This window comes from Dipodomys ordii, unplaced genomic scaffold, assembly GCF_000151885.1.
Source record: "Dipodomys ordii isolate 6190 unplaced genomic scaffold, Dord_2.0 Scaffold14, whole genome shotgun sequence".
Taxonomy (NCBI): domain Eukaryota; kingdom Metazoa; phylum Chordata; class Mammalia; order Rodentia; family Heteromyidae; genus Dipodomys; species Dipodomys ordii.
In genome coordinates, this window is record NW_012267230.1 from 11,566,057 (window position 1) to 11,578,209 (window position 12,153).

At 55.3% G+C, this 12,153-nt stretch overlaps 1 protein-coding gene across 1 annotated transcript; it reads left to right on the forward strand.

Annotated features, from left to right (window-relative positions):
• Positions 1-5: 5 nt before the first annotated feature.
• Positions 6-9,580, forward strand: Tmem114 (transmembrane protein 114). The gene is made up of 4 exons (XM_013011215.1): positions 6-192; positions 489-572; positions 8,263-8,400; positions 9,348-9,580. The coding sequence occupies exons 1-4, from the start codon at positions 6-8 to the stop codon at positions 9,578-9,580; spliced, it is 642 nt and encodes a 213-aa protein (XP_012866669.1).
• Positions 9,581-12,153: the final 2,573 nt, after the last annotated feature.

Genomic DNA, 12,153 nt, shown 5'->3' on the forward strand with positions numbered 1-12,153 from the left:
CAGCCATGCGGGTGCACCTGGGCGCGCTGGCGGGCGCGGCGGCGGTGACCGGGGCGCTCAGCTTCGTGCTGCTGGCCACCGCCATCGGCACGGACTTCTGGTACATCATCGACACCGAGCGGCTGGAGAGCGAGGACCGCGGGCGGCTCGAGCCCCTGAGCTCCCACTCGGGCCTCTGGCGGACCTGCCGGGGTGAGCACGCCGCGCGCGCACGGGGCCCGGCGCCGGGGGCACCTGTGACTTGCGCCCCGTCCGGGCCCCAGACGCAACATCGAGGGGTGCAGAGGGAGGGTGAGTCCGGCGGGGGGGGTGCCCGGGCCCGGCCCCCACTCCTCTCCCGGCTCCGGTGGGGCGATCGCGGGCCCCAGGCGATCGCGGACCCCAGGCGATCGCGGGCCCCAGGCGATCGCGGGCCCCAGGCGATCGCGGGCCCCAGGCGATCGCGGGCCCCAGGCGATCGCGGGCCGTTGACTCCCCGTCCTGTCCAGTGCAGACCCCAGCGTGCACACCGCTGATGAACCCCTTCTGGCCAGGGAACGTGACGGTCAGCGACTCCAGCCGACAGCTCCTCAGTGAGTCCTGGGAGGGAGGGCCCTGGTGGGGGCCGCGGACCCCGTCCTCCTGGAGCGCTCCTCCCCGCAGAGGGGGGGGGTACGGGGGTGACCTCCGACCCCGGGGGAGGGGAGCCGAGGGGTGTGGGGTTAAGTCTGGAGTTGGGAGAGGGAGCAAAGGAGGGAGGGGGGCCTGCCCTGCTCCGCCTGTCATGTGTGGTTTAGAATTCACTCAACCAACAGCTGACAGATGGATGCATTGCAGACCAACCTGGGGGGGGGGGATTCACCCTGGCAGGAGACCCTGGGTGTCAGTTTTGCGGCCACCGTGGTGGCCAGCAGGGTGGAAGGAAGTTCATTGTGAGGAGCAGGTGGGTTCCTCTTCCATCAAACTGCGTTTGTGAGGGGCTGGGGGTTCCCCAACCCAGTGCCTGGCACCCAGGATGGATGCGAGAACCAAGCAGAGGGGTTGTGTACTTGCGTGTGGAAAATGCTTTCCTTCAGTGAAGCAATTGCACACAGGGAAAGAGGGCATTCCTTTTTTTTGGCCAGTCCTGGGGCTTGAACTCAGGACCTTAGCTCTCCAGCTCAAGGCAAGTGCTCCACCATTTGAGCCACAACACCACTTCTGGTTTTCTGGGGGTTTATTGGAGCTAAGAGTCTCACGGACTTTCCTGCCCTGGGCTGGCTTTGAACCAGGATCCTCAGATCTCAGCCTCCTGAGTAGCTAGGATGACAGGTGTGAGCCACTGGTGCCCAGCCCACTTCTGGCTTTTTCTGTATATGTTGTACTAAGGAAAGTCCTGTGGTAGGCTGGGAAATACATAGCAGCTGGCTCGGGAAATGAAAACAAAACAAAATTAATAAGCCCGTGGGTCTGTCAGTTTCTTTCTGTTGTCTGTCAACTTCTCTTTCTGTTGTGGTGGAAGATTGAACTAAGGGGCCAAACAGATGCCTGGCAGATGCTCTGTCATTTGAGTTACGCCCTGCCGCCCTCTTGTTTATATTTTATCTTTGAGATAGGGTCTCCTTAACTTTGCCCCCTCCCCCCCATTGGCGGCCTGGGTCTCATGATCTTCCTGCCTTCACCTCCCTTGTAACTGGGATTACAGGTGTGTACTACAGTGCCCAGACCATTTGCCAATTCCTGTGGTATGTATACTTCTTGGTGGCCCATGTCAAGCTGTTAACATGGGGGTACCTGGTTCTCCTAGCATCTTAACTGGTTCTTGTGAGGGGAGAGGCTCAGCTTCTGACAGGTAGAATGAGATGTCAGAACCATGTGGCTAGGATTCCATGAAGGGTAATGAAAATGTGCCGAAGGAAAATAGAGCTCATGGTGCCCCTACCTTGTTGATGGAGCTTGGCGGAAGAACACTGATCGTCACAGTTGGTACCTAGGCATCGGTCACTCTCCCCCAGCCAACCATCCCTGACTCTTCTAGCTGTAGTCAACCCATGACCCTTTGCCAGGCTTGGTACTGGCATTCAGCCACCCCCCACCCCCATATGGAAGAATTGATGGTTAACTACAGTTACCACTGAGCTGACTTTTAGTTGAGGACAGGGTCTTTCTATGTGGCTCACGCTGGCCTGCACGTAGTCCCAGGCTGGCCTTGAACTCATAATCTTCCTGGGATTCCAGGCACGGCCACTGTACACCCGGCTGCCTGGCTTTATTTTGAAACGTGCGTCTGCACCCTCTGGGCTGTTCTAGAATGTTGACAGGCGTGCAGAAGAATTGCGCTTTGGCTCTTCATTTGTAGGTCTAAGCCTCCCGGTTCGCTGGGTGGTGACGACCATGGTCTTGCGCCTCTCTGAGCCTCGTCTCCCTCGTGGGCAGAATGGAGGTGGCTGCCACCCCTTCTTCTGAGGTTATTTTGGGGGCGAAAGGCGAGAGTGGCCTTCATGAACCTCACTAGCCGGAGTGGGAGCTGATGCGGTCAGCATCACTTTTTCCTAGAAGCAGGGCGAGCTGCCCCTTCCGATCTGGGGCTCCTTGTAAATCACCCCTGGAGAGAGATTTTTTTTCCCCCTGCCCAGAATTACTTCCACCTCCTCCAAATGAATTTCTGAATTTGGTTCAAGCTCTTGCATTAGGTAAATACGTTTCATTCTGGCTGCAGAATCCAGGGAGGAGAAAACATGTTCATTAGCCCTTTAGATCAGGGAGGAGAAAACATGTTCATTAGTCCTTTAGATCAGGGAGGAGAAAACATGTTCATTAGCCCTTTAGATCATTGGGGGGGGGAGGGAGGTCGAGACCAGGGGATTATGGGTGGGCATTTTTTTTTCTTTTCTTCCAAGAAAACTCTAGTAGACAGACCACCTCGGCGCCCCGTTGTGTGCCACGATCTCCCTCGGACTAAGGGCTCTAGGCAAACCTTTCACCAAACCCTCCTTTCTGGTGCTCCACCAGCTCATAGCCTGAAGGTGGGCCGGTGCATTGCGTCCAAGTCCATTTGTACCCTCATTCCCACCCGCGTCAACCAGGGTACAGATGGAGGTTTCCTCCAGTCTGCACTGCAGGTGGGGGTTTTGTTTCCTGGACCAGAATGACTTTTGATGGTTGGGAGATCACCAAGCAGGGCAGGATGACCCTAGAGAGCCAGGGACCCACCAGGCCAGCCAGGAACCTCTGGTGACAAGTGCACCGGGGCTGGTGGCATGGCTGAGCTGTCCTCCCTGTGCGAGATGAGGTGGGGGTAAAATCACAAGATTGGGTTTCTTTCTGGGTAACTGGGCTGCTGCAGCCATGTGGAAAATTAAAACCAGCTCTCCCATGATGCTGGGAGAGCGTGGAGAGAGGAGGTAGTGGGGGGGGTGTCAGGCACCGAGATGGGGAACTGGGCGGTAGGTATGGAGGGGAGGCAGGGGTGAGGGAGGGAGGGAGGGAGGTATAGGCCCGTGGGTCTTTATGGTTTGGCCTATGTGTTAAATGCTTGGCCCCAGCTGATGGCTCTATGCAGATGACCGTTACCTTATCAATGGGTCAATCCATTGATGAGTTTATAGCCAATGGGATGTCGAAGTGGAACTTTGGCTGGAGGCCAAAGGAAGTGTGCTTTCTTTCTTTTTCTTTTGGTCAGTCCTGGAGCTTGAACTCAGGGCCTGGGCACACTGTCCTTGGGCTTCTTTTGCTCAAGGCTGGTGCTCTACCACTTGAACCACAGCACTACTTCTGGCTTTTTCTGTGTATGTGGTATTGAAGAATCAAACCCAGGGCTTGATGCAAGCTAGGCGAGCACTCTACCACTGAGTCACCTTCCCAGCCCAGGAAATGTGCCTTTGAAAGGAACATCTCATCCTCAGAGCCTTCTTTCCCCCTTCCTTTTCCCTCCCCTCCCATCTCCACCGCTCTCCTCTCTGCTTCCTGGCTGCCCCGAGTAAGCAGCTTTCCACTGTCACTTCCCTCTGCCCTGTGTCTTCTTTGCCCCAGGTGTAAAAGCAATGGAGCCGGAGACTGCAGTAAAAACAGAAACCCAAGGCAAACCCTCCATGCTTTGGATAGAGACATTTCTATGCATGTGTCCATTCTAAGGAATATGTATGTCATCTGTAAAAAGAATCTATGGCGTGAGCAGCATCCTGGTTTGTCTCGAGTGGTCCTGCACATGTCTAACTGGTCCAGGTAGACACTTAATGCCTGTGCGTGGTTGATGCTCCAAAGGGTTGTGGTTTGGAATGGTAAGATATGGCGTGTTCCCTTCATACACACAGGCATGTGTTCGGTGTGGATGTGGGGTCGCAGCTCTGCTGAATATCACTTTGGGTGTTTCTGGAGTTTGGACGCAGGGGGTGGCACCTGCTAGGCAAATGTTCTGCCTTCAGTCGCATCTGTTGACTTGATGAAATCCTAGGTACTCAGCGCTCAGTTCTTCTTGATTTGGTGATGAGGCTCAGAGTGCTTCAGTAGTTGGTTCAAACCACCCAGCAATTGGACATCTCAGCCTGAGACTCAGATTGAAGGGGTCTCCCAACCCCTTCCCATTCCCCGCCCCCCCCATGACATAGTAACCCTCTCCCAAACATGTCAGCCTCTTGGGACATATTATCAACTCCTCACCCCGAAAGGGAGCCTCCTCTCCACATGTTTGGGGGCACATGGATGGAGACAGGTGTAAGTAGGACCAGGGTGCATTTCCAAGTAGGAAAAGCCCCTCCCCCCCTGCAGAATCGCTATTCATGTTCGAAGACCACAGCCCTGAAAAAGAACACCGAATAACAAAGAATGAGGCGTGTGCACCTGACACGCAGCCAAGCCGGATTCCAGCAGGAGGTTTTACAACCCTCCCATGGGGAGCCTGTGCTCACCCCGACATTTAATTGAACGTGCGCCGCGCCAGTTTGCAGCGCCTGGGGTCTCCAGGGCTGAGACGCCTCCAGGAAATCTTATTAATTTCTACACGAGCAATGATTTCATCTCTTGGCCACAGCCTGTGTTTGGGGGGGGTGAGGGAAGAGGGAGATGCTGAGCTGGGGGGGTGGAGAGTTTGCCCCCCACATTGCAAGTCCCCATCCCAGGGATCTCCTTAGGAAGAAAGGAAGGAGGAGGGCGAGGACGGACTCAGACAGCCCCCCCACCCATGACTGCTCCTCTGCCAGCCCTGGGAGGAGTTGGGGATCCCTTCCGTGGCTTGCCAAGGTTATGAAGGTACCTTGCGGGGGTGCTGAAGACAAAGTCATGTAGTCACATGACTCACATCCTCAGCATGTTAATTACTGGGGTTTCTTCTTCCTCTTTTCCCTCCTCTTCCTCCTCTACCTCCTCTTCTCCCTCCTTCTCCTTCTTCCTCTTTCTCCTCCTCCATCTCCTGCCTCTTCTCTTTCCTCCCTCTCCTCCTCCTCTTCCTTCTTCACCCCCTTTTCTTTTCCTTCTCTGTATCCTCTTCTTCCTCCTCCTCTTTTTCCATCGTCCTCCCCCTCCTCTTATTCCTTTTCATCTCCCTCCTCTTCCTCTTCCTCCCCTTCCTCTTCTTCACTTTGACCTCTGGAGCTTCCACCCCCCAGGCTGGAGCTCTAGAGGCTCAGAGGGCTGGAGTCAGCCCTCTGCATCCAGGTGTTTTGCAGACAGGATCTTGTGACTTTGCCTGGTCTGACCTTGGTTCTCGTTCCTCCTGTCTCGGCCTCCCATGCAGCTAGGATTTCAGGCATGCACGCATGCCCAGATTCCTCTCTTCTAACACATCCACCTGGATTCTATTATCTGGCTCTGCCCTGTGATATCACCTAATCCCAGCCACGCCAAAGGTCCCATCCAAACAATTGCCACATTAAGTTTCTTTTTTTTGTTGGTTGTGGGGCTTGAACTCAGGGCCTGGGTGCCGTCCCTGAGCTCTTTTGCGCAAGGCTAGCTCTCTACCACTTCGAGACACAGCTCCACTTCCAGTTCTCTGGTGGTTCACTGGAGATAAGAGTCTCATGGACTTTCTTTCTGGGCTGGCTTTGAACCGTGATCCTCAGATCTCAGCCTCCTGAGTCGCTAGGATGACAAGCATGAGCCATCAGTGCCTGGCAGTTTCCTTATTTTTTAAAAATGCCTCACAGTGGGGATTGGACGCCAATGTGTGAGTCCCTGTGGGACACGTTGGTGCCACATCCACACCTAGCTGTAGAGCCAGGACCATGATACTGAACATCCCACCTGCTGTCCAGATTCATTCGTCCCTATTTTCCCAGAAACTGCCATATTTTTCTGCCGTATAGCCACATAATGTAGCTCAAGATCCATCCATCCATCCATCCATCCATCCATCCATCCATCCATCCATCCATCCATCCACTTATTCACCCAGTCACCCAGTCACACATCTTTCTACCCACCCATCCATCCATCTATCACCCACCCATCTATCCATCCACCCATCTATCCATCCATTCACCCATCTATCCTCCCACACATTCACTCATCTATTCATTCATCCACCCATTTATCCATCCATCTGTCCACCCATCCACCCACCCACCTACAATCTATCTATTCATCCATCCATCCATCCATTTATTCACCCATTCACCCATCCACACATCTTTCTATCCACCCATCCATCCATCTATCCATCCATCACCCACCCATCTATCCATCCATTCACCCATCTATCCACCCACACATTCACTCATCCACCCATCTATCCATCCATCTGTCCACCCACCCACCTACCCACCCACCTACACATCCATCCATCCATCCATCCATCCATCCAATTGAAGGTCCACAAATAACCAATTGGCTACTCACTATATTTCAAGATCTCGGACAGAAGCTCGGGGAAGCGACAGTTCATGAGGAGACAGCCCCCCTCTTGAGGAACTCCTGGCCTGGGAGGTAAGAAGGTGGCAGACACCTTCAGTGTCAGGAGACAGCGACAGGAACTTAGGGGCATTGAGTGGCTAGTGGTGGCACCCAGCTGGGTGGATGTGGCATGCACAGACCGTTTCCAGGAGAAACGAAGGTTTGGTTAGCCTTGAAGGAGGAGAAGAGAGCATCCATTCTCATGTTTATCCTGCTGCACAAGGACTTAAAGAGGCTCAGCGTCTACAGCTCATGCTAAACCCCCTGCAAATACTTGGCAAATGAGGGGAAAAGTGGTGCCACAGCCCCTCCTCTGTGTGTGTGTGTGTTTGTTAGCAGGGCGGGCAGACGCAGCGTGAGGTCTGCGACTGCCTTCCACCCATCCCTACGACCACTCTGAGCTTCCTGTAACCCAGGGAGGATCTGCTTCCTGGGTCAACCAGAAAGCTTCCGTGTGTGGCGCCCCCTTGTGCTGACAAATACATTCCTGTGTCGTGCAGTGGTCTGGTAGGCAGCCCAGGTGACAGGGTGGATGCTGTCCCCAAATGCCGCACTGGCCCTGGGGGGTGAGGGGCTCTGCGTGTGTGTGTGTGTGTGTGTGTGTGTGTGCATGCATGCCAGTAGTCCTGGAGCTTGGATTTAGGGCCTGGGCATTGTTCTTGAGCTTTTTTGCTCACGGATAGCATTCTGCCCCTTGAGCCACAACTGCATTTCTGGATTTTTTTTTTTTAAGTCCTGGGGCTTGAACTCAGGGCCTGGGCACTGTCCCTGAACTTCTTTTTGCTCAAGGCTAGTGCTCTACCACTTGAGCCACAGCGCCCCTTTTGGCTTTTTCTGTGTATGTGGTACTGAGGAATGGAACCCAGGGCTTCATGCATGCTAGGCAAGCGATCTACCATGAAAGCCACCTTCCCAGCCCAACTTTTTTTTTTTTGTAGTTAATTGGAAATAGAGTCTCACAGACTTTTCTGCTGGGCTGGCTTCGAGCCTCCATCCTCAGATCTCAGCCCCCTGAGTAGCTAGCATCACAGGTGTGAGCCACCAGCCCCTGGCTTATCACTGCTACTTCCAATGATCACAAAAGTAATTAGACAGCTGGGCACCGGCGGCTCACGCCTGACATCCTAGCTAAGGAGGCTGAGATCTGAGGATTGTGATTCAAAGCCAGCCTGGATACCGTGAGACTCTTATCTCCAACAAACCACCAGAAAACTGGAAGTGGCGCGGTGGCTCAAGTGGTAGAGCGCTTTCCTTGAGCTGAAGAGCTGAGGGACAGCGCCCAGGCCCAGAGTTCAAGCCCCACCACCACCACCACCACCAACAGAAGTAATCAGAGTGTGGCCCCTCATCGTGTATAAGGCCTGTGCTCTTTGACACGTTTGTTTCTGTCTGTCTGTCTGTCTATCTCCCTCCCCCTAGCCATGCACGGGACGTTCGTCATCCTGCTGCCGCTCAGCCTGATCCTGATGGTTTTTGGTGGGATGATGGGTTTCCTGAGCTTCCTGCTCCGCGCCTACCTCCTGCTGCTGCTCTCCGGGATGCTCTTCCTCTTTGGAGGTATGTCCGCCCTGCGGGCCCCATGCTCCCACACCGGGTGGGTGCTGTCCATGAATCCCCCCCCGGGACTCAGTTTCTCCATCTGCGATATGATCTGGCAAAGGCACAGGAGGATTAAGTTGTTCAGCATCTCCCAGTGCACCTGCAATTCTCCTGCCTGTCAGCCATTCGGATGAGCACCTGGGAGACAGGAAAGACCCCCACATAGACAGACAGACAGACAGACACCCACTCCCATCTCACTAAGACCAGGAATCTGAACCAGCCAGACTGAGAAGGCAGCCACAGGTGCTTGGGAGGGTGGGTGTTAGTTACCATCCAGATGCTGTGGTCAAAGGGTGTGCAATTTAGCCAGGCATGGTAGAACATGCCTGTGATCCCAGAGCTCAGGAGGCTGAGCTCAGGCTGGAGGCTGACGGGGTAACATAGCAAGACCCCCATCTCCAACCAACCCTCCAACCACAACACATGCACACCACGACCAATGAGCGGGAGCACCAGGCAGGGCGGACGCTGGCGGGGTGAGTTTGGTTGGTTTGGCTGGCCAGAGACTTTGGGAACCTGTGTGTGTGTCCAGCCCTAGTGGGCAGCTCCAGGACAGCGCCCAGGCCCTGAGTTCAAACCCCAGGACCGACACACACACATGAGACGCCCCCCCCCGCCACAAATGCCCCCCACATGGAACCTCTGGGAGGGGCATGAGCAGACTTCATATTTATTATATATTAGAGCTGAAGTGGCTCCAGAATTTTCTGGACCAGCCAGGTGCATGGTGCAGGGGGTGGCCGGGAGGGGCCCTGAGGAGCGGGGAGGTCAGAGGCCACACAGCCCTGTTCTAGTCTGCCCAGGGGGCCCCCCCCGCCCTGAGGGCCCTGGTGCCGGTCCCTCCTGGAGTCTCGCCAGGGGCCGGCCCGAGCGTCCTCCCTCACTGGGCCCGTTGCCCACAGCGCTGGTGACCCTGGCCGGGATGAGTGTGTACATTGCCTACTCTGCGGCCGCCTTCCGCGCTGCACGGTGCCTGCTGCAGGAGCAGGCGCTGCTGGACCGCGTGGACATCCGCTTCGGCTGGTCGCTGGCCCTGGGCTGGGTCAGCTTCGCCTCCCAGCTGCTCACCGGGGCGGCTTTCCTGGCGGCCGCGCGCGCACTCGGCCCGCGGCCCGGGCAGGACCAGCCCATCTGAGCCGCCCCCGAGAAGAAGATGCCGAGGCCGGGGCCTGCAACCTCCCCCAGGACAAGGGCCTGGCCTAGAGGCGCTGGCTGCCACCTCTTCCTCCTCAGAGGCTGGTGGGGGGGGCAGAGGCTCAGGGGAGCCCTGGGGACAGAGCTGGGCCCCGCGGGGCTGTCTTCCTGATGTTGGGTCTGCGCAGTGTGCTGTGTGTGCATGTGTGTGTGCAGGTGTGCGTTCATGTGCCCGTGTGTGTGTGCAAATATGCATCCATCCATCCACATGTGTGCATGCTTGTGTCCATGTGTGTGCAAATGCACATCCACCCATGCGTGTGCATGCTTGTGCCCATGTGTGTGTGCAAATGCGCACCCATTCATGTGTGTATATGCTTGTGCCCGTGTGTGTGCAAATATGCATCCATCCATGTGTGTGCATGCTTGTGCCCATGTGTGTGTGCAAATGCGCATCCATCCATGTGTGTATATGCTTGTGCCTGTGTGTGTGCAAATATCCATCCATCCATCCATCCATGCGTGTGCCTGCTTGTGCCCGTGTGTGTGCGTGTGTGCACGTCGATGTCCATGTATGTGCCTGTGCGTGCGTCTGTGTGGGTCAGAAGAGGCCAAGGGACTGTGGAACTCACAACACCGGAAATCAATAACAACAACTTAATCAGTCATGTGTCTGGAAGGTCACAGCCCCTAACTCAGCGTCTCCTCTGGATTTGTTCTCTTGCGTAGGAGGATCAGAGAGGCTGGCTGGTGGGTGCTGGAGGCACAGCACTAAACTAGGCCACGCCTTACTGCAAGGGCAGCAGTCCATCCCCTAGGAGCTGCTCTGAGGCTGCTGGGGCCCTGGACTTCCTCTGTGGGGGGTGGGGGCCGGGGCGGGGGTGGGGGTGGGGGGTCCTGCTCTTAGGTGTGCTGCTAAGGCCCCAGAGACAAAGATACACCCCGCCTTGCTGTTCCTGGGTGGGTTGGGCCCTTGTGTCCCTCCAGGCCCCGGGACGTCCCCATGGGGGTGGGGGGTGGGCGGGGAGAGCGGAAATGGTGTGAGGAGGCGGGAAGAGCCCCCGAGGGCCGTGATGGACAGCTGCTGGGCTGTCTGGCTAGCGCCCAGGCTCCTGTCTATGGGCCAGTGTCCCAGGCCAGGGGATGGCCGCTTCCAGGGCCATCAGGGAGAGTTGCTGTGACCCTGTTCCTGTCCAGCAGACACCAGATGTGGGGAGACTCCGGGTCTTGGGCCTGGGTTGCAGAGGACACCACGGGGCTAACTTGGCGCCTGCACCATTGGAGGTGTCAGCAGTCAGCCACAGGCTGACTGGAAGTGTACGGAGCCAGGGAGGGGCGGTGACTGCAGGATCCTGGCCTTTGCTGGCTGAGCTGCTGGACCACAGAGGAGCGAGAGGCCTGTGAAGTGCACAGCAGCCCTGTGACAACCACGGAGAGAAGCCATGCCCAGAAGTGATGGGGAAACTGAGGCACACGCAGCATACATGAAAACCAGCCTGAGGGTCCGAGGGGTGAGGAGCACCTGGGAACCGACCCGGGAACCACCTGCTCCTGAGACAATTCTTCTCTCCTGCCAACACCTGCTCTGCAGGCCCAGTGGGGAGAGGGGTGGCTCATCGGTCTCCTGCGGGGGTCAAGTGGCAGGTTCGAGGCCAGGGAAACTACAAGGGGCCTGTGCAAAAGGAAGTTGTGGTCTTTGCTGCCACCTGCTGGTTATACGCTGGAACTGCACCAGCTCTCCAGTGAGTCGTGGCATTGATTTGGTCTGGCTTCTGGTTACAGTGCATGGATTTCTCCAATCTCCGGTGTCTGCATAGCAGCCAGATCCCAGAGGCCTGGTTATCGTAGATAATGGCTGGTTGTCTGGATTTGTTGTGGTAGATTCTCAGCCAGAGTTCTACATATTTAAGTTTTCTTTTTGTAATTTTATGTTGCAGTGCTGGGCTTCACAGGTGCTAGGTAAACACCGGACACACTGGGCTCTACCCCCAGCTCTAGAGCTTCTATTTATTATTAATTAATTGATGTTGGTGGTCATGAGGATTGACCCAGGGCTTCTCTGCTTGCCAGACAAGCACTCTTACCACTTGAGCCAGGACCCTGGCCTATTTTGCTTTAGTTTGTTTTTCAGATAGGGTATCACACTTTTGCCCTGGCTGATCTCAGACCATGATCCTCTTATCTGTGACATTGGGTTGCATGCATGGATTACAGGCATGCGCCAACACGGGCTCTATTGTCTGTCCATTTGAGTTTCTTTGGTAAATGTAGAGCCATTGCACAAAGGGGAAAGGTTTGTTTCTCTTTGCGCACATTCATGCCCAACACATATTAATTCTTGACCAATATTTTGTGGAGTTTTTTTGTTGTTTGCAGTATTCATAAAAATAAGAAAACAGGGGCAGGAAATTGGAAAAGCAAACAAAGTCATATTGAAGGGAGAAAAAAATGAAATCAAAACAGGTCAAAAAAAAAAAAGGAGAATGTCATTGGGATTCAGCATACCATTTAGCTTGGAGCTTCCTAGCAGTCTAGGAAAAAAGTGACAATGTTGGGTTTTGTAAATTGATTTGA

What these genes read in the sequence shown, in the direction of transcription:
- Tmem114 (XM_013011215.1), top strand. Translation starts at nt 6, where the DNA reads ATGCGGGTGCACCTGGGCGCGCTGGCGGGCGCGGCGGCGGTGACCGGG. An exon ending in CTCCAGCCGACAGCTCCTCA is followed by an intron (nt 573 to 8,262) that starts GTGAGTCCTGGG and finishes CCCTCCCCCTAG; the next exon opens with CCATGCACGGGACGTTCGTC. An exon ending in GATGCTCTTCCTCTTTGGAG is followed by an intron (nt 8,401 to 9,347) that starts GTATGTCCGCCC and finishes CGTTGCCCACAG; the next exon opens with CGCTGGTGACCCTGGCCGGG.